We start from the raw sequence: 25,451 nt of genomic DNA, 5'->3' as shown, positions 1-25,451 counted from the left end.
CGGGGAGCGGGGCGGGAAGTGGGGATTGGAGCTGAAGGGAGGGAAGGAGGGAGCAAGGGAGGAAAAGAGGGAGGGAGGAAAAGAGGGAGCGAAGGAGGGCAGCGAGCAGCCGAACCCAGCGCAGCCGGGCCGGGCGGCGGAGCGAGGGGGGAGCCAGGGGCGCGGGCTGAGGCGGGAGGCGAGCGGAGCTGCCCTTGGAAGCGCTCGGCCCGAGGCGGCTCCTGCGGTGGCGGCGGCTGCGGGTCCCTCCTCCCTCCATCCCTCGCTCTCCGCCCCGGCGGCGGGATGGGCTGGGCGGGGGGCTCCCCCTGCTGCTGCCCCCCGCGTTCCCGCCCCGCAGGACGGCCCCCCAAGGTGAGTGGGCGGCGGCTGCGTCACGGTTGGTCGCGGGGCCAAGGAGGAAGAGGAGGAGGAGAAGAGGGGAGGAGGGCGGCGCCCGGGGCGAGGCCTGGGAGACAGGGAGCCCCGCGGAGCGGGGCTGGTGGGGGAGGGGAACCCTGCTTCGCAGCCCGGCTTAGGGGGGCAGCCCCTATTTCCATCCCCATTTCTACTAGCTCGGGACTTGGAAAGTTTGTTCTTCCGCAACGACGTCCAAACTCCGAGCTCGGGAGGCAGGGCTTTCGGGGATACAGCCTCACGTACACGGCACGGATGTACGCGCACACCCCCTTCCACACGCGCCTGCCCGCCAGCACGCCCCCCTTCACCCACCGCCCCGGGCCGCGTCCTGCCAAGCCCTCTCAGGGCACTCGAGTGAGCCACATCCCCGGAGGCAGCCTCTTAGCGACTGCTACCTGGCGGCACGTATGCCCCACAGACACACTCCGTGGCGCCGGGAGTTACTCTGCACCCGAGATTCCTGGAGGTCTTTGGCAGTGGATAGGACTTCGTTCCCCTCCTCCCCCTTCATCTTTGGGGAAACTGAGGCAGGAGGATCGTACATCCTCCGCCATGCTTCTGTCCCGGTCCCCCGGTCCCCTGCCCCCGATTTATTCCCCCTCCCCAGTTCTCCGGCCTCTCTGACGCTCCCACCCGCAGCACCACCACTACCCCCATCCCGAGGAAGGCCTGGATCCTTCTCTCCTCGGCCCTTTCACCCTTTCCCCCTCCCCTCCAGCCAGGCCTGGGCTTCCAGCCTCTGTATCCAACCACAGCTATTTCCAGGAGGGGGGGAGCGAGGGGTGGAGGGGGCTTCTCCAAACAAACCAGAGACTTCCTGGCCCAGCATATGAGGGGGCCAAATCAGGGGAGGGAGGAGGCAGGCGAACACTGGAATGTGCCCAGCAAGGATGGTTAGACAGGAGGGAGCGGTGGGAGAGCCGTAGTCCAGCTGAGAACCGAGCTTCGTGTGGGCTGGGGGCGAATATTCCAGCTGTCCTCCTCCCTTAACCCTTAGGTAGCCACATCAAGGTGAGTTTTCTCACCGCTCAATATGGCAGGGGAACTGGACCGCTCTCTCTCCGGGTCCCACCCATCTTCTCCTATGAAGATGCCAGCCGGGAGTTCCCCACTGACCCCAAATCACTTCTGTGATACAGTGCCTTATGTGGGTCCCGGCACCGAACACAGGAGGTAACTGATAACCGAGGGAAGGAGCTTGGAAGGTTTTAGCAGGAGGCTGCCATGATCCAGTGCCAGGCAACTGAGTTGAGGAAAATAGTCCAGAAGGGAAGGAAACTAGGGCCACAAATAGAGTCCAGGTTTTTGTAGTCTGACCAAGGGGAAAGGAGAAATTCAATTTAGAGGTGATGAGAACTAGAAAGAAAAAAAAATCACCTGCCACTCCGTCTTCTTGGTACCAGCCTTTCCCTACGTGCAGTATCATGCCAGGGCCCCGCTGCCCACGTTGGTACAATTCGGGAGTGTCCTGAGACCTGGCCAGACTTAGTGGTAGGGATAAGGGGCCCCAAGATCCAGTGCCTTCCCCTTTTGAATTTCAGCGCAGAGAACGTAGCCTCTGGATGTTTCGGTCCTTGTTCCTAATTCCGATTTCTTCATCGCCATCCTCTCTGGAAGGGGCGGATGCTGCCTGAAGCAAGGGACATCAGGAGGCTCTGGTTTGATTTAGCAGCACCCACTCCCTCAATCCAGTTAGGAATTGGAAGAGATAAAAATAGAAAAGAGCAAGATTTTTGGTGGGGGTTTCCTATCTCTCTGAGGTTGGTGTCCCAGTGGTCTGCTAGGACAGCTGGACAGGACAAGGATGGGCCTAGAACCAAGATACTTTTCAGGGTGGGCCACTCCTAATAGGGAAGCAAGGAGTGATGGGCAAGCAAATGCTTTCCCCTTCTCCAAGCCTACTTCAACAACAATTTAAGTCAACAAAGATTAAGTATCCACTGAAAGAAGAACGCTGTTAATTGCTGGGGGAGAGAGTTTAGATAAGTCAAGGTGTCTGCCTTCTCGGTGTTTACAATTTAGTAAACTAAATGGACCCTAAGATCTTTCCCAGTCTATAACATTCTATATACAAATCCAGGGCCTCCCCCGCATGGGGCTTAGGGACAAGCACGGAGGGGGCGGGTGAGGAATTTCAGGGGAAAGCGGGCAGGACGGGGGAATCAGAGGTAGGACAGATGCAGTCAGAAAGGAGGGCTTGGCCGGACAGCCTGGGCAGAGGCTGACCTTCAGTAAATACCATGCAAACCAGATGCAAATGAAGGAGGGGGTGGCACATTCTTTCTGGGCGATTGCTCAGGTCCTGGGAGTTCAAAGCTTTCAGGTCGGGGTTAGGGCAACTAAACGGTTAATCCTGGAAACCCAGGTCTTGAACCCCTTGTATTCAAGGACAAACTTAGGGTTTCCTTAGTTCTCCCCTTCTACCCCCCACCTCCACCCCATTCCTGAGACAGGAAGCTGGCTGAATTCCCAGGAGGCCTGTGGTAGGGAGGGGAGAGAAGAGGAGGGTGGGAAGGAGGGGGAGAGACTCTGGTCCTGTCCTCCTGGACTCTTGCAGCTGAGCTGGGTGAAGAGAGGGGAGCCATTCGAGGGCAGCCATGAAGGTGACCAGAGGGAGCGGCGTAGGATTGATGGGGAGGAATAGGAGCGGGTTGGAGGGCTCCGGGGTGCTGGGAAGAGGAGGAAATGGGCTTGAGAGGAGGGGTTGTCCCCTTAGGCCGCCTTTAGGCTCTCATCTCCTGTCACTGTGATGTGGGGAGCGAGGATGAAGCCGGGGTGGGGTGGGGAGGGGAAGGAGCCTTGACTTGAACCACTCAGCCAATGGGAGACGATTCAGGATGGTTAAAGGCTATGGTTACAGAGTCAGTAATGACACCAGAAGAACTCGGGGGTCAAAGATTGTTCCCAGAGGAGGGCTCTTTGGTGATCTGGGCTAAGGGATTGGATGGTCAGAAAACTACCCCCAGCCCCTATAGCATGGCCAGCTTGGCACAAGCAGATCAAAGGGTACCCTTTTACCCACCTCCCAGAGAAGGATTCAGGTGTCCGGGGGTCCTGCTCCCATCCCCTTCCTAGGTTCCTGCCAGACTACAGTGGAGTGGGGAGGAGGGGGAGGCAGGGAGGTGATAAAGAGCCAAGGTGGCTCCCAGGGCCCTCCTGCCTATGGAGGGAGGGGCCAGGAAGTCCCTGGGGGCACGTAATGTTCCGAACACGCTAGGCTAACCGGGACACTCTGTCCCCACTTCTTCCTCTGCCTCCACGTTATTCACGAACTCCCTGACAGCTGGATCCCGGTCGGGGGACCAGCTCCAGATCCCAAGGGACTGACAGGGATCGGACGTGGGCAAACACCAACTGTGAGGATCCTGGGATTCCCCCTTCCATGAGATAGATTCCCTAGAAACAGCCACCATCCGTTAGATGGGAAGGATATGATCCGATTGGATCCTTGAACTGACCCAGTGGGATAGATCTTGGGAATATAATCTGATATTGTCCCCACCCCCTCTCCCCATCCTCTCTTGCCCCCCCCCACTTCCTGAAGCCTAGCTGTGCCCCCTCCCACTCTGCACTGCCCTCCACCTCCAGGCAGGGGTGGACCTCCAGATCTGACACAAGCCAGACCCACCCTCCCCCCCTTCTTGTCCCAGCCCCCGCCCAAGGGAAGCAGCCGCCTCCATCCTGCGGCTTCCAGGAAGCCCCAGGCCCGGTCATTTCATTGTTCCCGGCTCCCCCGCCCAGCCGGACACCCAGTGTCCACCCAGCACTGCCCCAGATAGCCCAGCCTGGGTGGCCTTTGGCCTCCCGGGAAACATGAAGTCCAGCAGCCCAGTGGAGAGGCTGCTCCGAGCCCTGGGGAGGAGGGACAGCGCCCGGGCTGTGTGCAGGGTAGGAGGGGACAGGCACCGGGGGATCGGGCGGGAGCAGGGGTCCTAAGGGGGACTGAGCTTGGAGGACCGGTTGGGGAGAAGGGGAGAATCCCACAGAGGCAGAATGAGGGAGTGGGGCTTTCTCTTTAGGGCACGGCCCCCTGGCAGAAAGGCAGAAGAATGCAGAGGGCGGAATGGGAGAGGAAATGTGGGTATTGAGAAATGGGTCTTGAAACCCTTTGACCCGGTGCCTCCCGGGTCATCTTCTACCTTTTAATTTTCCTGTTAAACCGGCCACTTTCTCAATCCCTCTGCGGACAAAGCAGAGGGTGCTTGGATTCTACAGAAATTTGGGGTGGGAGTGACTCCCCAGCTGGGGGAAAGCAATGGCACAATCCCGGCACTCCTCCTTCCCCTAGCTTGGGGCTGGGGACACTTAGTTTGTCCCTCAGCTTTTAAGCTCTGGGTTCTTTGGGACTACTTTCTGCTTCCCTGATGGGCCTCTGGACAGGAGCGACCCTTTCCTCCCAGCTCCTTAGGGGATTCTATGGAGGTGAGAATTTTAGGGGAGTTAGGATGGAGTTTTCTTGCCCCAGGATATGGAATAGAGACCTGGGCTGGGTTAGAATTTGTACTCTCGCCGGAGGACATAATCAGTTCTCACTGTGCTTTTGCATCTTATGGGCCGACCTTAGTTAATGTCAAAATGTACCGACACTCTGATCCTGCCTGGGTTTCTGAGAAAACCGATAGGTTCGGTTGAGTTGACCCAGTGTGGAAAAACTCCTGGGTTCCATCCAGTATTTTAGGGGATTGCAAAAGAGAGGGTAAAAGGGGAGGATATTTGGGCTGGAGCTGGGAACACGATGGTTAAGGCAATAAGGAGACTGGTGGGGCAGAGAATTAGAAAGCAAGACCTGCCTCCCCCAGTCTTTCATCCCAGAGCCCTCCAAACCATGGTGGGACTATAGGAAGAGCAATTTGCCTCGAATCCTGTCAGCCTGGATATGGAGAGGACAGAAGGAGGCCATACGGCTCAAATGACAGGGAAAATTGAAGCAGGACATTTCTCTAACCCTGAACTGTTTAACAGGAAGTGATCTTTGTCAGTATGGGTGGGCTGGGGCTAGGACCTAAAACGGAAATTTAGTTGTGGAAAAGGCTGATCAGTGTCGTAGAAAGAACCAGATATCAAGTTAAAAGGCGGGGTTAAAATTCCGCCTCTGGAATCTGTGTGACCTTTTCTCAGGTCTCAGTTTCCCAATCTGTACCATGAGAAAGAGTGGGACTAAATGACCTCTCAGCTCCCTTCAAGCTCAAATTAGTGAAAGATATTTTGGGGGATGGGGTGGCGTAGAGCTAATCCTATTAGAACAGCCTGAATTTGGGACAAGAGTATTGTTTTTGGTTGTGGGGCTATTGGGAGTGGGTTGAAGATGTGATCAATTACCACACTGATTTGTCATTGAGGAGAGGGATGTTGACCCCCAAAAAGCAAAGCAAGGAAACCCACCCCTTCATTTTACAAACGAGGCCTCGGGTCACAGAACAAAATTTCTGAGTTTTTGTCATGGGAAGGAGAGTTCTGGAATTAGAATGTAGTCTCAGACCTGGAGGCATCCATCCAACCTGAGAAGCTCCAGGCTGCTTCCTAGGTCTACTTAATAATAACCACTAACATTTATATGGCATTTACAAAGTGTTAAGTCTACCATACTAAAGACCGTACAACCCCGAGGTAGGTGCTATTATTGTCATTTTACAGAGGAAGAAATTGAGACAAACAGATGCTCAGCGGTGTTCGAACCCACTCTTTCTGGCTCTGTCCACTATCCTACCCCGATTTTTCCTGCCTTCTTTTTTCTCACTCTTAGAGCTGCCCACTCAACCCAGTCAATGAGCAAACCTGGCTAAGCAAGCAGTTGGTAGTGCCCCTGGGAAGGGGAGAGAGGATAGAGAGGGGGGTGGTCCGGTAATGTTATAAGGGGGCAAGGGACTGGGGGGTGAAATCCCCAGCTCAGGCCACCTCTCTAATGAGGGCCAGATGAGATCCAGATGTCCCAACCTTAGATTCAGGAACTCCACAGGAGGTCCCATCTGCTGAATTCGGGTGACTTTCCCAGGAACTGCTGAGGGGGAAAAGAAGGGAAAGGCCTCCCTGGGGCAGAGGAAATGGAGACGGGGTCAGGGAACCGAGGGGGCCTCCGCAGCCCCTTGAAAGAGAAGAGGAAGCCCTGGCGATTGATTTCCAGGCTCTGGTTTAGATCTAGGTAACCCAGCTCTCAGGCCCCTCCCTGGGCTTGGTGCCCGTGTTCCAGCTTGGCCAGGTAGGCAGGGATCGCGAGGGCACTGTACCATTGATGCCCACGTGATGTACACAAGTGTGATCCTGGGAGGAGCCCGCGCTGTCCGACCCAGGTTAGGAAAGGAAGCAGATTCCAAGCACATTCCACCTCCCTGGGGAGGAGCGAGGGGAGAGACTGAAAGGCCGGGGCCAGGGCTCCTCCCCAGAATTAGCGGCTTCCTAGGGGGGTCTGTATACCTTCCAGGCAGGGAGGGAGGCCTAGGGGTTTGGAGAGTTGTGAGATTGGGGGGGAAGGAAAGAAATGTGGATTGTAGCCCTTTATAATTTCCGGTTGACAAACCCAGCCCTGATAGAGAGATAGGGGAGGGGGAAGGGCCCAAGGCACGGACTCTGGGAACAGCATCCCATCCAAACTGTGATGAATATCTGTCCATTTCTGTGTCCCCAGCCCGGGAAGGCTGAGCCACACAGTTTCAGGGAGAAGGTTTTCCGGAAGAAGCCACCAGCCTGTACTGCCTGTAAGGTGACAGTTGAAGGGACCGGGCTGGTGTGTCGAGGTGAGCGCCCCTGGCATCCTCCCTCACTCGGGAGATTCCCCACCCCCATTTAAACTGGGCAGCACCCTCCCCATATTCCCAAGCTGTCCTCTTCCAGGAGTTTTCTCCCACCTCTACTACCTCTTTCTCTCAGCTGCCCCCTTAGAAACAGTCCCTGTCCCTCCAGATCCATCAGAACTCACTGATGACCCCTCATTGTCCAGACAAAACCCTCTCCTCCCCAACCAGCCTCACTCCAGAACCTAATAGCTTCTCTCTTTTTATTAAAAAAATTAATTTTTTTCCTGCTTATATATGTATGTTAACTTTTTGAATACACATTTCTTTATGACTCATGTTAGGAGCCCCTCTCTTTCAGAACTAGCCTCACTCCAGAACTATCCAACGAAACTCACTTACTGTCCCCTCATCACTCAGGCAACTCCCAGGACTAACAGCCCTTCTCTTTCTGAGAGAGAAAGAGAGAGAAACAAAGAGAGAGGGGGGGGGGGGGAGAGAGAGAGAGAGAGAGAGAGAGAGAGAGACAGAGAGAGGGAGAGACAGAGACAGAGACAGAGACAGAGAGACAGAAAGAGAAAGAGAAAGAGACAGAGAGAAAGAGAAACAGAGAGAGAAAGAGAGAAAGAAAAAGAGAAACAGAAAGAGAGAAAGAGAGAGAGGAAGAGAGAGAAAGAGAAAGACACAGAGAGAGAGAGGGGGGGGAAGAGAGAGAGAGAGAGAGAGGAGAGAGAGAGAGAGAGAGAGAGAGAGAGAGAGAGAGAGAGAGAGAGAGAGAGAAGAGAGAGAGAGAGACAGAGACAGAGACAGAGACAGAGACAGAGACAGAGAGAGAGAAGAGAAAGAGAAAGAGACAGAGAGAAAGAGAAACAGAGAGAGAAAGAGAGAAAGAAAAAGAGAAAGAGAAGAGAGAAAGAGAGAGAAGAGAAAGAGAGAGAAAGAGAAAGACACAGAGAGAGAGAGAGGGGGGGGAAGAGAGAGAGAGAGAGAGAGAGAGAGAGAGAGAGAGAGAGAGAAAGAGAGAGAGAGGGGGGGGGAGAGAGAGAGAGAGAGAGAGAGAGAGACAGAGAGAGGAGAGACAGAGACAGAGACAGAGACAGAGAGACAGAAAGAGAAAGAGAAAGAGACAGAGAGAAAGAGAAACAGAGAGAGAAAGAGAGAAAGAAAAAGAGAAACAGAAAGAGAGAAAGAGAGAGAGGAAAGAGAGAGAAAGAGAAAGACACAGAGAGAGAGAGGGGGGGGAAGAGAGAGAGAGAGAGAGAAGAGAGAGAGAGAAGAAGAGAGAGAGACAGAGACAGAGACAGAGACAGAGACAGAGACAGAGAGACAGAAAGAGAAAGAGAAAGAGACAGAGAGAAAGAGAAACAGAGAGAGAAAGAGAGAAAGAAAAAGAGAAACAGAAAGAGAGAAAGAGAGAGAGAGAAAGAGAGAGAGAAAGAGAGAAAGAGAAAGAGAGAGAAAGAGAAAGACAGAGAGAGAGAGAGGGGGGGGAAGAGAGAGAGAGAGAGAGAAGAGAGGAGAGAGAGAGAGAAAGAGAGAGAGAGGGGGGGGGAGAGAGAGAGAGAGAGAGAGGAGAGAGAGAGAGAGAGAGAGAGAGAGAGAGAAAGGAGACAGAGACAGAGACAGAGAGAGAAAGAGAGAAAGAAAAAGAGAAACAGAAAGAGAGAAAGAGAGAAAGAGAACGAGATAGAGAGAAAGAGAAAGAGAAACAGAGAGAGAAAGAGAGAAAGAGAGAGAGAAGAGGAGAGAGAGAGAGAAAGACAGACAGAGAGAGAGAAAGAGAGAAAGAGAAACAGAGAGAGAAAGAGAGAAAGAGAAAGAGAGAGAGAGAGAGAGAGAGAGAGAGAGAGAGAGAGAGAGAGAGAGAGAGAGAGAGAGAGAGACTTTTTTTTCTGGTTATAGATGTATATTCACTTTTTGAATACACAATTCCTTATGAATTATGTTGGGAGCCCATCTCCCCCCAAACTAGCCTCACTCCAGAGCCACCCACAAAACTCAGCGTTCCTTATCACTCCGACAACTCCCAGCTCTAATAGCCGCTTCCTCCCTGCCCCTCAGACCCAGGCACCCCATTCCCAGCCTTGCACTCCCTTCTAAAAACTCCTAAGCCTCCGCCCATGATACTCAAGCTCTAGCTATCCCTCTTCCTTACTCTCCACTTAGAGCACCCACCATTCCCTTTTCCCTTTTTCATCCTTGTCAACATCCGTTGTTGAGGAAATCCATGTTTCCTCCCTATGTTCCCAGTAGGCTTGCTCCTGCTGCATCCCTAGGTTTTCCTTCCAGGGTCAAGGAGAAAGGCCCTGGCCCAAGGCCATCGTTTTTCTTCTTATTCCCTCTTTTTCTCTTCATCCTTCTCCCCCCTCAGTCTGCAAAGCAGCGGCGCACCGGAAATGCGAGACCAAGGTGAGCCCCCTGCCCCTCAGCCTGGCACCCAGAGGTACCCCGGGCTCCCCCGAGCCTGGCCCCCAGGAGGGCCCCGTCCTCTCCCCCCCGCCCCGTGTCCGGCCTCGTTACCCCCACTTGCACTGGCCGGGGGAGGGAGCTGTTTGTCCCTTTAAGAGCTGCCAGGCTCCTCCTCCGGGGGGTGTCACGAGCTGGGTGGAGGGGGGAATTGGGAGTTTGTCTTGGTGATGTGCCCAGGCTGCAGCTGGACTGAGGACGGCAGTAGAGAGAAGGGGGGCAGGGGGGTGGTGAGCCCGGCAGGGAGGAAGGGGAGCCGAGCGTGGGGCTCCAGGTGAAGCCTCAGCTTTCTCCTCACCTTCTCAAAGAAGTCTCTGGACGCCCAGAGTGGCCCCCAGAGCTGGAGCAGTGCTGGTCATCAGGACCTCCAGATCCCAGCCCCCCCCACCGCCTCCTGGAAAGGGAGCCCCCCCGCCCAGCAATGTCACCGCTTTGGGGATGGAGGGTGTGGAGAAGGGGGAGGGACTCGGCAGGAGGGGGGGAGCTCTGCCTAGAGGCGGGTTCTCCCCCATGAAAGACACCAGTGTCCCTACTCAGCCACTGCCCGCCTGTGCTGTGCTATATATAGCTCCTCGGCCCCAGGCTGGGATGAATGGGGGTCTGTGTGGGGAGGGGGCTGGGAGCCAAGAGCAACAAGCAAGGGGTCTGGGGGGGTGGGAGGCCGAGAGGCCGGAGGGGAGACTGTAAGAGCTCCGTTATATAGAGTCGGTGCTCAGCCAGTGCCCACAGCCCTTCAGCCATCTCACCTTGAAGCGGGGGGACCCCCAGTCACCCCATTGCAGGGAGCGGGCCTCGGTGGCGTAGGTACCCCTTTCACTAAGGCCTCCTTCCAGGTGACCACGGCGTGCCAGGCCCTGCCTCCTGTGGAGCTGGTGAGTATGGATAAAGAAGCCGTACAAGATATGATGGGTGGGTTGACTCCTCTGGCTCACCCTTGAATACTGGTTGTAGGCGCATTCAGGGAGGCATCTTGGTGCCCGTCCATTCTCCTGGCATGGACAGTTTCCTAGCTGCCCAGGTACTATCTCGGACTAATTCATCCAATGCCTCTTTTTCCTCCTAGCGGAGAAACACTGCCCCAGTCAGACGCATTGAGCACCTGGTAAGATGGCAGTAAGAAGGAATGAGGAAGGGAGTTACTAAGGGAAACAATGGCCTTCGAACCTACAAAGGGGCTGGTGGGGAGGTGGGAGAGGAGGGGAGGGCCGGAGACCCAGGCAAAGTTTTTCTCTCACCAGGGATCCACGAAGTCTTTGAACCATTCCAAGCAGAGGAGCACCTTGCCTAGGTAGGGGGGTGGGGGGTGGTCTGACCCCCTTCAGTTCCCAACTCTAAGTAGACAATACCTGCTTGCCCAGCTGTAGGTGAACAATTCCTGTCCCTTAGCCACTTGTTTCCCAACCCTGCCCAAAGTCCAGCATGATGCAGTGGAAGGGATTCTGGAGTAAGAGTATTAGGCGCTTGATAAATATTGATCGATCAATTTGTTGATCTGGATTCCCACGCCAGCTCGCTAGGACTTGCAGCTTGTGTGATTTCAGATGAATCGTTGAGCGGGTCCAGAGGTTTCTTCTCTATAAAATAAAGAAGCTGGACTACACGGTCTCTTTCTAGCTCCAATTTCTGTATCATCACTTCTCTGCCCAGTGTCCCGGGTGTCCTCCTCTCTCCTCCCCCGCTGGGACATCTGCCATAGCCAGGTTGAGTGACTCCCCAACACCCACGACCATCCAAAAGTCCTCCCTAATTCTGGAGAGGAAGAGATTCAGAAGTCCAGGGAGAGTAGACTCTACAACACACGGAGAGGACAATTCTTCCTAACTCCTTCCTACTGAGAGCTTTGAGACCGACCCCACGTCTGTGCCCTTTTAACTTTCATTCCTCCTGCAGAATTCCCTGTCACCCTTTCCTACGTAACTATATAGCTTCCTCCGTTCCCCCTCCACAACTGCTAGGAGTTTTAGCCTGGACCCACTCATGGAACGCCGCTGGGACCTGGATCTGACCTACGTGACCGAGCGGATCCTGGCTGCTGCCTTCCCAGGGAGGTTCGATGAGCAGAGGCACCGCGGCCACCTGCGGGAGCTGGCCCACGTGCTGCAGTCCAAGCACCGAGACAACTACCTGGTGAGAGCCTTGGGGCTAACGGCTTTGGGCCGCCCCATGGTTAGTGACCCAAAAGCTTGACTTGTGATGTTAAAATCGGGATGCAGGCCCTCTCTCTGCTATAAAACGAGAATAGAGTTTCAAGACCTTGAAGTAGCTCAGTAGAGTACTGATAGAATCACGCTTACTCCTTTCTCTGTTTCATTTTTATATGTATTTATCTCCAGCACTTAATGCACATTACTATATATACTATATGTCGGGTATACAGTAGGTGCTTAATAATTACTTGGATAGATTGATAGATCTGGCTGTATGACCTTGGGAAGTCATTTAGCAACTCTCTTTGAAGACTGCAAGTTGCAGAACAGAAATTTTGTGATCCCGGGAATTCCCTATATCAGTGAAATCACAACGCCAACCTTTCTTCTGTCCCTATCTTTTGCAGCTCTTCAACCTGTCAGAGAAACGGCATGATCTGAACCGACTGAACCCCAAGGTAGGCTAGGGCCGCCCACACTGGGCCTCCAGCTGGAGGAAGCCTGGCCAAGCTGCCCCTTCCCTGTAAAGGGGAGCGTCGTGGCCTGCACAAGCTGGGCTCTCAGGGGGCCTCCCCAACCCTCCAGCAGACTCTCTGAGAGCACGATTTCTGTGATCTGCCAGAGAGAACAGATTCAGGGGGAAGGGGGAGATGTGCCAGAGAGATGGACCCCAGGCAACAGGAAATATAGAGGAAAGGCCTAAATTCAAAAACCACCTCCACTATTTACTGCCTATATGACTTTGGTCTAATCAGTTGACTTCTCTGGGGCCTCAGTTTCCTTATCTGAAAAATGGGGGGGGGTTGTACTAGCTGATCTTGAGGTCATCTTTAAGGATACTTCCACCTTTAAATCTATGATTCTGTGGGATCTAAGTTTAGCACAGACCATCAAAGAAGATCCCAGGTTCTCTTCTCTCCCACCCTCAAGCAGTTCATACTCATCACTCTATGTGACACCCCCAAGGGCTCTAGTCATTGAAACCTATCTTTTTTTAAAAAAAATTTTATTTTAATAATATATTAACTTTCCAATTACTTGTAAAGATGGTTTTCAACTTTCATTTTTATACAACTTTGAGTTTTAATTTTTTTTTCTTCCTCCTTCCCTTATCTTCCCCCTCCTTGACAATCTGATATAGTATACCTACCATCTGACACCCCCAGAGCTCTAGTCATTTGTACCTATTCTTTTAAAAAATTATTTTAATAATTTAATAAAATTTAATAAAAATATTTTAATAATATATTATTTTTCCAATCACTTGCAAAAATGGTTTTCAACTTTCATTTTTATACAACTTTGAGTTCCAAATCTTTTTTTTCCCTCCTTCCTTTCCTTATCTCCCCCCATCCCCGCACTAGTGAACAATCTGATAGAGTATACCTACCCTTTTTTTCCTGGGCGTTGCCTGGGACAAACAGCCTGGGAAGGACCTTACTTAACAAGGTCAAGGTCACCCACTGCATCTGGGGCCGTCTCCAGTCACCCTGATCCATATCTTGCCCCTGGACCCAGATGGCTCTGGAGGAGAGATTGAAGCTGCTGACTTTGCACAGCCCTACCTCACCACTTGTGGGAAACAACATCTCCTTCCTGATGTCATCGTCCTCTTTCGAGAACGAAGGACAAACAACAATAATAGCCCTTCGTACAGTTCCTGTCCTATAGTTAGAATTTAATAAATGCCTGTTGACTGATTGATTCCTGCAGGTCCAGGACTTTGGCTGGCCAGACTTACACGCACCTCCCCTGGACAAGTTGTGCTCAATTTGCAAAGCTATGGAAAACTGGCTCAGCTCCAGCCCCCAGCACGTGGTGGTTCTCTACTGCAAGGTACAGGCGGGAAGGCTGAGGGCCTAGGGGGCTGGAAGCTGAGGGTGTAGGGGGCTGGAAGCTGAGGGCCGAGGGGGCTGGAAGCCGAGGGCCGAGGGGGCTGGAAGCTGAGGGTCTAGGGGGCTAGAAGCTGAGGGTGTAGGGGGCTGGAAGCCGAGGGCCGAGTGGGCTGGAAGCTGAGGGCAGAGGGGGCTGAAAGCCGAGGGCTGGGGGGGGGGGCTGGAAGCCGAGGGCTGAGGGGGCTGGAAGCTGAGGGCCGGGAGGGCTGGAAGCTGAGGGTGTAGGGGGCTGGAAGCTGAGGGCCGGGAGGGCTGGAAGCTGAGGGTGTAGGGGGCTGGAAGCTGAGGGCCGAGGAGGCTGGAAGCTGAGGGTCTAGGGGGCTGGAAACTGAGGGTCTAGGGGGCTGGAAGTTGAGGCCAGGAGGGCTGGAAGCTGAGGGCCGGGAGGACTGGAAGCTGAGGCCGGGAGGGCTGGAAGCTGAGGGCCGAGGGGGCTGGAAGCTGAGGGCCAGGAGGGCTGGAAGCTGAGGGCCGGGAGGACTGGAAGCTGAGGCCGGGAGGGCTGGAAGCTGAGGGCCGAGGGGGCTGGAAGCTGAGGGTCGGGAGGACTGGAAGCTGAGGCCGGGAGGACTGGAAGCTGAGGGCCGAGGGGGCTGGAAGCTGAGGCCGAGAGGGGCTGGAAGCCGAGGGCAGAAGGGGCTGGAAGCTGAGGCCGGGAGGACTGGAAGCTGAGGGCAGAGGGGGCTGGAAGCTGAGGCCGAGTGGGCTGGAAGCTGAGGGCAGAGGGGGCTGAAAGCCGAGGGCTGGGGGGGGGGGCTGGAAGCCGAGGGCTGAGGGGGCTGGAAGCTGAGGGCCGGGAGGGCTGGAAGCTGAGGGTGTAGGGGGCTGGAAGCTGAGGGCCGGGAGGGCTGGAAGCTGAGGGTGTAGGGGGCTGGAAGCTGAGGGCCGAGGAGGCTGGAAGCTGAGGGTCTAGGGGGCTGGAAACTGAGGGTCTAGGGGGCTGGAAGTTGAGGCCAGGAGGGCTGGAAGCTGAGGGCCGGGAGGACTGGAAGCTGAGGCCGGGAGGGCTGGAAGCTGAGGGCCGAGGGGGCTGGAAGCTGAGGGCCAGGAGGGCTGGAAGCTGAGGGCCGGGAGGACTGGAAGCTGAGGCCGGGAGGGCTGGAAGCTGAGGGCCGAGGGGGCTGGAAGCTGAGGGTCGGGAGGACTGGAAGCTGAGGCCGGGAGGACTGGAAGCTGAGGGCCGAGGGGGCTGGAAGCTGAGGCCGAGAGGGGCTGGAAGCCGAGGGCAGAAGGGGCTGGAAGCTGAGGCCGGGAGGACTGGAAGCTGAGGGCAGAGGGGGCTGGAAGCTGAGGCCGGGAGGGCTGGAAGCTGAGGGCCGAGGGGGCTGGAAGCTGAGGGCCAGGAGGGCTGGAAGCTGAGGGCCGAGTGGGCTGGAAGCTGAGGGCAGAGGGGGTTGGAAGCTGAGGGCAGAGGGGGCTGGAAGCTGAGGGCAGAGGGGCCTGGAAGCTGAGGGCAGAGGGGGCTGGAAGCTGAGGGCAGAGGGAGCCTGGAAGCTGAGGGCCGAGGGGCCTGGAAGCTGAGGGTGTAGGGGGCTGGAAGCTGAGGGCCGAGGGGGCTGGAAGCCGAGGGCTGGGGGGGGGGGCTGGAAGCCGAGGGCTGAGGGGGCTGGAAGCTGAGGGCAGAGGGGGTTGGAAGCTGAGGGCAGAGGGGGCTGGAAGCTGAGGGCAGAGGGGCCTGGAAGCTGAGGCCGGAGGACTGGAAGCTGAGGGCAGAGGGGGCTGGAAGCTGAGGGCAGAGGGAGCCTGGAAGCTGAGGGCCGAGGGGCCTGGAAGCTGAGGCCGGGAGGACTGGAAGCTGAGGGCCGGGGGGACTGGAAGCTGAGGGCCGGGGGGGCTGGAAGCTGAGGGTTTAGGGGGCTGGAAGCTGAGGGCCGGGGTGGGGCTGGAAGCTGAGGGCAGAGGGGGTTGGAAGCTGAGGGTCGGGAGGACTGGAAGCTGAGGGCAGAGGGGGTTGGAAGCTGAGGGCAGAGGGGGTTGGAAGCTGAGGGCAGAGGGGGCCTGGAAGCTGAGGGCTGAGGGCTCTGTCCCGGTGCCAGCCTCTCTCTGTCTCTCTCCCTGCCTCAGGGGAACAAGGCCAAGCTGGGCGTCATCGTGGCCGCCTACATGCATTACAGCAAGATCTCAGCCAGGTGCGGGCCGAGGGCCGGGAAGCTCACTGCGGACAGCCTCGCCCTCCACTCCCTTATGGTCACTGCTCCTCCTCTCGCTGTTACACAAAACCTCGCAGGCTAAAAGCAGCCACCAATTAAGAAAGAGTTAAAGCTCAAACTCACCTATTATTTAATCCCCCAAATCCATCCAAATCCCTACACCCAATATTGGGGGGTCACTGGGAAAGGGGTCGGGGGGCTCATTCAGACGCTCCCTCCATAACTCTCCTGCTACTCCCTCTCTTCCCAGTGAAGACCAGGCTTTGGCCACTCTCACCATGCGCAAGTTCTGTGAAGACAAGGTGGCCTCCGAATTCCAGCCCTCTCAGAGAAGGTGAGCAGAAGAGCCCCAGGAAGGGAACGGTGGCCAGGGGCGAATGTGGGCTGCCGGAGGAAGGGGGCCTGTCTGCTGGGAAGTTAGGGCCCCAAGGGAAGCAAGATTCAATGCTAGGAAAAGAGCTCTTTGGAATGATCCAGGACACAAATTCTTTTTCTTAAAATAAAAAAATTACACTTTAATCTGTGTTGAACAAAGCTGGGGAAAAACATTACAGCCGGTATTTCTGATAAAGGTCTCATTTATAAAATATGTAAAGAACTATGTCAAATTTATAAGACTTTGTACCGATTTCCTCATTTCTCTCTCTGGAGTGAGATAGCAGTTTTTCATGATGAATCTTTTGGAATTGTCTTGGATTGTATTGATTCAACTGGAGTAGTCAAAACTCACAGTTGATCATCATTACAACATGGCAGTTACTGTTCACGATGATCTTCCAGTTATAGATCTTTTTAAAAAAATTTATCCTAGTGGTATATTATTTTTCTAATTACATGTAAAGGTGATTTTTAACATTCATTTTTGTAAGATTTTGAGTTCCAATTTTTTTCTCCCTCTGTCCCTCACTCCCACCTTCCCATTCTAGCAAGCCATCTGATACAGGTTATATGTGTAAACTGCTTTTTAACATATTCAGGACAAGTAGTCTTAACATGGAGTCAGTCCACAAACCCTTAATAAGAGATCTATGGATGATCTTCCAGTTATAGGTCTTTTTAAAAAAAATTTGTTTTAATGGTATATTATTTTTCTAATTACATACAAAGATGGTTTTCAACATTCATTTTTGTAAGATTTTGAGTTCTATTTTATTTTCTCCCTCTCTCCTTTATTCCTCCCTTCCCATGCTAGCAAGCCATCTGATGTAGGTTATATGTGTAAATTCATTTTTAAGATATTCAGGACAGGCCTTCTTAACATGGAGTCAATCCCCAAATCCCTAAAAGAGCTGTGAATAGATTTCAGAGGATGCACTTAGATGGGGGGAAAAAAACCCATACATTTTTATCTTACTAACCTCTAATCAAAATTCAGCATTTCCTTCAATTTTTTTAAATTAAAAAAATTTAATTTTAATTTATTAAATAATTAACTTATTAATTATACATAATTATTAATGATTAATTGTTTGATTAAATTAAATATTTTAAACTTAAAAATTTAAAAATTTTTAAAAAGCCAAAATAAAACAACAACAGTCTGTGATTCAGGGAAGGGGACTGTCACAGTTTCCTCAAATAGGGTTAATAATGGGGTTTTATGATTAAAAAAAAAAAGGTTAAGAATTGAAGGAATATAGTTCCCTTCTCTGAAAGAGCCATTTCTGCTGTGAAGCTGTGTTGACTCCAGTTAGAAATGTTCATTCCTTGCTCAGACCTCGTGTAACTTTTCTCCCCCATCTTGTGCACTGTTTTGTAACCTCATGATTTTTAAAAAATTTTTTATTTAATAATTACTTTATATTGACAGAATCCATGCCAGGGTAATTTTTTTACAACATTATCCCTTGCACTCGTTTCTGTTCCGATTTTTCCCCTCCCTCCCTCCACCCCCTCCCCTAGATGGCAAGCAGTCCTATATATGTTAGATATGTTGCAGTATATCCTAGATACAATATATGTTTGCAGAACCGAACAGTTCTCTTGTTGCACAGGGAGAATTGGATTCAGAAGGTATAAATAACCCGGGAAGAAAAACAAAAATGCAGATAGTTCACATTCGTTTCCCAGTGTTCTTTCTTTGGGTGTAGCTGCTTTTGTCCGTCATTTATCAATTGAAACTCAGGTCTCTTTGTCAAAGAAATCCACTTCTATCAGAATACATCCTCATACAATATCGTTGTCGAAGTGTATAATGATCTCCTGGTTCTGCTTATTTCACTTAGCATCAGTCCATGTAGGTCTCTCCAAGCCTCTCTGTATTCATCCTGCTGGTAACCTCATGATTTGCGTGTCTAAACTGCCTTCCCTACAGTCTAGCACTTTTCCTCCCTCTCGTTGCCTTGCCCAGTGCCTTCCATGAATTACATGTGAATTGACTTGACCCATCCAGGTACATCAGCTACTTCAGTGGTCTCCTGTCTGGCTCCATCAGAATGAACAGCAGCCCCCTGTTCCTCCACCATGTGCTCATGCCCGTCCTACCTGCCTTTGAGCCAGGCACAGGTGAGTCCCACGAAGGTGGGAGCTCAGGGAGGGGCCGGACTTTTTCTGGTTCTTCCTCCTCACCTCCTTCTTCTCCACATCAGGCTATCAGCCGTTCCTCAAGATCTATCAGTCCATGCAGCTGGTCTATACATCTGGAGTCTAGTGAGTCGTCGCCCACCCCTACTCCTCCCCACGTACCTATCCCCTACCCTCAGTCCTTGCCTTTTTCGAGGCTCCGGCCCCAGCTGAGAAACCTTATTCCCTACTCTCTCCTGATTCTTCCAAAGCCTCGGTCTCCTCCTCCCCAGATGGTTCCGGGTCCTAGCTCCCTGGGCATCTGGGTCCCATCTCATTAAGCTCCCTCTTCAGTCAGCCTTCTGTCTCATCCTTGCCTTTCCTCTGCTTTTCCCCTAAGTCACATCTCAAACCCAGGACCCCAACAGCTTTGCATCAGCCTGGAGCCTGCCCTTCTCCTCAAAGGTGATGTCCTGGTAAGAACAGCGAAGCCGGGGAAGGAAGGGAAGCTCTTGGGGGCACAGAGGAGAGTATTCGGACTTTGTCTCCCAATTCTGGGGGTCTCCAGAAGATATTCCCTGCGGGTGAGCCGAGGTGGTGGCTGATGTGGAGGCTGACTGCCTAAAGGCCCTTTCCTCTCTGCCCCAAATAGGTGACGTGCTATCATAAGGGGGGCCGGGAGTCAGAGCGGACCCTGGTGTTCCGGGTTCAGTTCCACACATGTACCATTCATGGATCCCACCTCACCTTCTCCAAGGACCAGTTGGATGAGGCCTGGACTGGTGAGTGTGTGCGTGGGAGCAGGAACTGGGGTGGGGGAATACCAAGAGGTAATGTTCGAGCTGAGAGTAGGGGGAGGGACTGACAGATGCAGAAGTGGCTGGGGAACCTGGGGGTGATCTCCAAGGTCCTTCTGCTCAGGCTTCTCGTCTCCCTCCTTCCCCAGATGAAAGATTCCCCTTCCAAGCCTCAGTGGAATTTGTTTTCTCCTCTGGCCCTGAGAAGATAAAAGGTGAGACCCAAGTCTGATGCTTCAGTCGGTTCTGTTGTCGGTGTTTCCCTATTTCCCTCTTCCAGGTCTCCTGCCTGCCCACCCTTTGAAACGAGTGCTTACTGTTCCCCCTCTTTTAGGTCGAGAACCCCCACGAAATGATGCATCTGTTTCTGTTGACTACAACACCACAGATTCAGCTGTTCGCTGGGACTCCTATGAAAACTTTAACCAACACCACGAGGACAGTGGGGATGGTATGAGGGGCAGGAGAAGGGGGGGGTGGTCCAAGGGGGAAGGATGACAGTGGGGGTGGTTTGAGATCATTCCAGTGCCTCTGATGATCCTCTGGCCCCCATGACCACCTTTTTTGTGCTCTCATTCTCTTCTTTTTGATCTCTCCTAGCTCTTCCTTTGTACTGACAGCTGCTCTTTGTTTTTGTGTTTGTTTTTAAGAAAATTCTGAACTTTTAAAATGCCAAACAAAATGATCTATTTCCACATACACAGTAGACAGGGAAAAGGAAATTGTACACAAATCTGAAGATCTCTATTATGTACACTTTACTTTTCTTTTTAAAACACATAATAAATTCATTCTGTAATTTTCAAAGCTGTCCTGATTGTCTATGCTTCTTTCGGGTCTCCTCCTATTCTCTTCTGACTTCTTAAAGGGATGCCTCCATTCCCTAGCCTTTCCTATCTCCCTTCCTTCCTTTCTTCTTTCCTTCCCTTTTCCCTCCCTTCCCCCCCTTCCTTCCTTTCCTTTTTTTTTCTTTCTTGCCTTCCCCCTTCACTTCTTTCCCTTCCTTCTTTCCTTTCCTTCCTCCTTTTTTCTTCCCTCCCTCGTTCCCTTGCTTTTCCCCTCCCTCCCTTTCTTCATTCGTTTGTTCTATTTGCTTTCTTCCTTCCCTTCCTTCTTTCTTTCCTTTCTTCCTTCCCTCCTTTCATTCTTTTCCTTCCCTCCCTTCCTTTCCCCCCATTATCTCCTCTGACCCCATCGCTCAGTAAGAAAACAAAGCCAATTCCCACGTTGGCGCTTTCTCAAACACCCACTTTGCGTTTGGTGAGGGCAGGTCTGCCCGCCCTGCCACTTCTCCTTCCCTCTGCAGGCTCCCCGTCCCACACCCGGGGACCCCTGGATGGCAGCCCCTACGCCCAGGTACGGCGGGCCCCCCGGCCCTCCCCGCCGAGGCCCCCCCCGGAGCACCCCCCGCCTCCGCTCCTCTCCGTCAGCAGTGACTCGGGCCATTCTTCCACCCTGACCACGGAGCCCCTGGCTGACTCCCCCACGCGGCCGCCCCCCACTCCTGCGGAGCGGCAGGAGCTGGAGCGCCTCCTGGGCGGCTGTGGAATAGGCGGGGTGGGCCGGGGAGTGGGCCGGGAGACGGCCATTCTGGATGAGGAGGACCAGCTGCTGCCGGGGGGTGGCGCCCCACTCGGGGTCTACCAGGGCCCAAGGCCCGGCCTGAGCCGGCACTGCTCCTGTCGCCACGGCTACCGAGAGCCCTGCGGGGCTCCCAACGGAGGCGGCTACTACAGGCCGGAGGGGACGTTAGAGCGGAGGCGGCTGGCCTACGGGGCCTACGAGGCCCTCCCCCAGGCCTACGGGGAGGTGCCCCTGGAGAAGAGACAGCTCTGCCGGTCCCTCTCCGAGGGCCCGTACCCCTACCCGCCCAAGCTGGGCAAGCAGGCCAACGGGGAGTTTGGCTACCGTCTGCCCGGCTACCGAGACGTGGTGATCTTGGAGGACGGGGGCCTGCCCGCGCTGTGCTCCTGCCCGGCCTGTGAGGAGAAACTGGCACTGCCCACGGCCGCCCTGTACGGCCTGCGCCTGGAGAGGGACGCGGGGGAGGGCTGGGCAGCAGAGCCGGGAAAGCCCCTCCTGCACCCCCTGCGGAGCAGGCACCCGGTCCCCCTGCTAATGCCTACTTACGGACACCACCACGCAGCCCTGCCCGACTACAATTGCCTGAAGCCGCCTAAGGCCGCGGAGGACGGGCATGAGGGGTACCCCTATGCTCTCTGCCCTGAAGGAAGGTATGGGCACCCAGGGTACCCTACCCTGATGGCATACGGCAGTGGGGGAGCCGTGCCCGGGTACTGCCCCACGTATGGGCGGCCGGCCCGGGGTTACGTGTCACCCAGTGAGAGCAGAGGGTATCCCAGCCCTGGAGTCCACTCTCCCTGTCCTGGCTCCGTCTTGCCAGGAAGCCCCTCCTACCCACCATCGGGCAAGCTGAGTTACGAGATCCCTCCTGAGGAGGGCGGGGATGGGTACCCATTGCCGGGGCACCTGGCTCAGACAGGCAGCTTGGCGCCTACAGGTGAGTAGCCTTGTGGTCGGAGGGGGGGGAGGTGCTAGGGCAAAGGGGGGGTCCCGGGAGAGCGCGGGGGCCTTTGGTGAATGGCATGGAGACTGGGAAACCAAACATGGAGCCCGGCCCCCCGAGAGGTGGATCCTTTTGTCCCCATTTTACTTTCTTTCACTTGTGCCCTCCTTTCTACAGATTCCCCGGAACCAGGCTTGTGGCAGGAGGGCCCCGGTGGGCACATCACCATTCCCCGGCCAGCCCCAAATGCCCAGGGTGTGGAGAGTGCCCCATCTGATCTGTCGGGCTCCCCTACCCCTCTCCATACCAGCAGCCCCGTCCAGGGAAAGGAAAGGTACGGAAGCCGGGGGGAACCGGCACTGGGTAGGAAGGGCCTAGCCGAAAGGGTCGCATCATCTGAGCTCTACCCCTCAGCTTCTAGGAGGTGATGAGGAACTGAGGGTCTCCATGTTGATTTAGTCCCTCCGTCCATTTCTGCACAGCCCTCAGAATCAAGAGAATCGGTCCCCTAACCCGGCACCTGCCCTGAGACCGGCCCCGGGAGACGGGGCTCGCACCACTCCCCAGGGGACCGCCGAAAAGCCTCCGGAGCTGCCTTCCACAGCGGGGAAGGAGCCCCCCGGCTCTGGCCCTTTCCGCTCGGCCTCGCCTTCCGGCTCCCCCAGGGACTGGGCTCAGGAGAGGAGCCAGGGCGTGTACCCTGGCAGTGCCCATCCCCGGGCGCCGGTGCCCACCACGCTGCCCGGCCTGCGCCACGCCACCTGGCAGGGTCCTCGCGTTCCCTCAGACAGCCCGGACGGCTCGCCCCTCACGCCCGTGCCTGCCCAGATGCCTTGGCTGGTGCCCGCCCCCGAGCCCCCCCAGTGCTCCCCCACGCCCGCCTTCCCTCTGGCCGCTTCCTATGATTCCAACGGCGCTGCCCAGCCCCCACTGCCTGAGAAGCGGCACCCCCCGGCAGGCGGGCAGCAGGCGGGCCGGCCGTGGGGAGGGGAGCGAGCGTCTCCGCCGGGCCGAGGGGCCGCCCACCACGTCACCTTCGCTCCCCTGCTTCCGGATGAAGACCCCGGCTCCCCAGGTACCCGTGCGGGCTCCGGGCTGCCAGCAGGGTGGGAGGGACGCACCCCCAAGCGGGGGCTGCTTCTGCCTCAAGCAGCGCTGGCACCCGGCAGGCCCTTGGCGTCGGGGGGACTCTGGGCGGCGATTTTGAGAGACTTTGACAAAGCCCTTTGTGTTGGGGAGGCGGCTAGAGGGAGAAGCAGGTTTCCGGGGGAGGGGGCGCTGGAGCCACTGTCCCACTGTTCCTAGATCCCCCTCCCCAAGAGAGCCAGAGCAACGTCAAGTTTGTGCAGGACACGTCCAAGTTCTGGTACAAACCCCACCTGTCGCGAGACCAAGGTAAGCAGACAGTCTCTCTCGGCCGTCCCGGCAGCTCCATCCCCGCGCCCCCCTTGCCACTCTTTCTAACTGTCCTCGGCGGGGGGGCAGGGAAGGTTCCTTGGGGGGTGGCGGGGAGGAGTAGGCCGGAGGCTCAAATCCTTCTCCTTCCCGCTTGTCAGCCATCTCCCTGCTGAAGGACAAGGAGCCCGGCGCCTTCCTGATTCGGGACAGTCATTCCTTCCAAGGGGCCTATGGGCTGGCCCTCAAAGTGGCCACCCCCCCACCCAGTGCCCAGGCTTGTAAAGGTGAATGGGGAGCAGGAAAAATCGCGCCCCTCGGGGGTTCCCCAGGGACAAGCGCGCTGCAGGGGGCCGAGGAGAAGAGAAAACCCACCCTTCTTCCTAAGGGAAACTAGGACACAAAGAGGAGGGAGTAGAAAGCATTCCCCGCCCTCCCTTTCTTAGGTGACCCCTTGGAACAGCTGGTCCGCCACTTCCTCATTGAGACAGGACCCAAAGGAGTGAAAATCAAGGGGTGCCCCAGTGAACCCCACTTTGGTGAGAAGGCCGGGGAGATGGGTTTGAGAAGTGTGTGTGGGGGTATGGCTGATGAGGAAGGGAAGCGGAACCGGGGTCCTAACTTGCTTCTCCCCCTACAGGCAGCCTGTCAGCTCTGGTCTCCCAACACTCTATTGCCCCCATCTCCCTTCCCTGCTGCCTCCGAATCCCCAGTAAAGGTGGGTACCCCGGACTCCCCTCTCCCTGCTGGTGGCTGAGCTTGCAGGCCCCTACGGTAACCCGGCTGGAAGTGCCTCCCTCCCGACTCCATTCTTTACTCCCCGCCAGATCCCCTGGACAAGACCCCCGAGGTTTCGGTGCACACCAACATGAGCACGGCTTCAGACCTCTTGCGGCAGGGAGCAGGTACAGACCCCCCCAACCTTCACAGGGACCCGGGTGGGGAGCAGCGGCTCGGGGGCCTGTAGGGCTCTCTCTGCCGGCCTTCACGGTGTCTCCTCACGGCCCTAACGCCCCCAGCCTGCAGCGTACTCTATCTGACGTCTGTGGAGACCGAGTCCCTGACGGGCCCCCAGGCCGTGGCCCGGGCCAGCTCGGCCGCTCTGAACTGCAGCCCCAGCCCCACGCCGGTCACCGTCCACTTCAAGGTGTCGGCCCAAGGCATCACACTGACCGATAACCATCGAAAGTGAGTCCTGCTGAGCCCAAACCGGGATTTATTTCACTCTGACCCCCAAGGCCCCGAGGCTGACGTGCTGTCCCATTTCTAGGCTCTTCTTCCGGAGACATTACCCGGTGAACAGCATCACCTTCTGCAGCACAGACCCTCAGGACAGAAGGTAACGGCCCTTTCGGCCCCCCTCGGCCCCCTCGACCTCCAATCCCTCCTGGAAGGAAGTCGGGTAACTCCCCCACCCTCAGTATTATTACATCAGGCTCCTAACACGAGTTATTCTTGACTGCAGGTGGACCAACACGGACGGAACCACCTCTAAGTAAGTTCTCTGCTCCCCTCGGAACCCGAGCCCACCCCGTCCCCCGCAGAGCCTGAGCATTTCCCACGCTAACCCCCTCCCTAGCCAGGTATCCTCCTCCTTCCTTTTCCCCGCCCCCCACACCTGGGAACCCCCCAGACACCTTCACCCCAATGTCTAATGTGTTTCCAGGACTCTGTCCACCCTCAGTCTCTGCCTATTCATTTCCCAGGATCTTTGGGTTTGTGGCCAGGAAGCCAGGCAGCCCCTGGGAAAATGTATGTCATCTCTTCTCGGAGCTTGATCCCGACCAGCCAGCAGTTGCCATTGTCACTTTCATCACCAAAGTTCTGCTGGGCCAGAGAAAGTGAAGAGGGGATGATGAAGGCCAATCCCGAATGAATATCCCTTTCTTCTCCCGGCCCCCCCTCCCACCGACCTTTCCCCTCACGTGGATTAAGAAAAAAGCAGCAGCCCTCACCCCCAAGCACAAGCAAGGGGCTTCCCTGTGACACTCCCCACTCCTCACCCCCACCATATCCCCCAGCCTGCCACACAGACCAGATGAGCACAAGTGATGGCAACTGTAGGTGAGCAGAGGGGAAGGGGAGAGCTAGGGCCCAGGAGGGGGTGGTGTCGGAAACCAAGCCACAGAGGGGTCTGCCTGAGAGGACCCTGGTCTGGGAGGGGCTGCAGCCAGCTGCAGGCCAGAGCAGAGGCAGAGGGAGAACGGGAAGGGGAGAGGACTGCACCCCTCCTCCTATTTACTCCCACTAAACAGAGAGAGCAGGATGGGAATTATATGAAGAAAAAGAAAAGAGTCTATTTTTGTCTAATAAAGAATTTCTATGAGCTTTAGTAAGAGCTGGTGATGTACTGAAGCTGTAGGGGGCCGCAGGGGGACCAGTCACTTGCTTCTGTCTCCTCCACCTCCCTCTCCCTGCCTGGCTGTAGGATCATGCATGTGCCTC

At 55.3% G+C, this 25,451-nt stretch overlaps 1 protein-coding gene across 3 annotated transcripts; it reads left to right on the top strand.

Moving 5' to 3' along the window:
• On the top strand, positions 1–25,338 carry TNS2 (tensin 2). Of its 3 annotated transcripts, none has more exons than XM_052000293.1 (29): positions 1–354; positions 7,022–7,130; positions 9,499–9,536; positions 10,427–10,465; positions 10,657–10,695; positions 10,832–10,881; positions 11,549–11,720; positions 12,148–12,198; positions 13,454–13,576; positions 15,700–15,764; positions 16,036–16,119; positions 18,178–18,290; positions 18,374–18,434; positions 18,688–18,763; positions 18,940–19,069; positions 19,234–19,299; positions 19,419–19,535; positions 20,391–21,605; positions 21,789–21,945; positions 22,094–22,686; positions 22,917–23,006; positions 23,168–23,293; positions 23,453–23,545; positions 23,647–23,724; positions 23,834–23,911; positions 24,026–24,194; positions 24,277–24,345; positions 24,472–24,501; positions 24,713–25,338. In XM_052000293.1, exons 1-29 carry the CDS (start codon positions 286–288, stop codon positions 24,849–24,851), a joined length of 4,239 nt encoding a protein of 1,412 aa, XP_051856253.1. In that variant the 5' UTR covers positions 1–285; the 3' UTR covers positions 24,852–25,338. The 3 variants fall into 3 exon arrangements, with proteins under 3 accessions (XP_051856253.1, XP_051856254.1, XP_051856252.1); XM_052000294.1 differs by lacking the exon at positions 1–354 and adding an exon at positions 2,920–3,002; XM_052000292.1 differs by lacking the exon at positions 1–354 and adding an exon at positions 4,060–4,287.
• The last annotated feature ends 113 nt before the right edge of the window (positions 25,339–25,451 follow it).

This window comes from Antechinus flavipes, chromosome 5 (assembly GCF_016432865.1).
Source record: "Antechinus flavipes isolate AdamAnt ecotype Samford, QLD, Australia chromosome 5, AdamAnt_v2, whole genome shotgun sequence".
Lineage (NCBI taxonomy): Eukaryota > Metazoa > Chordata > Mammalia > Dasyuromorphia > Dasyuridae > Antechinus > Antechinus flavipes.
Note: the sequence above shows the minus strand (reverse complement) of the source record. Positions and strands in the feature narration are given on the sequence as shown.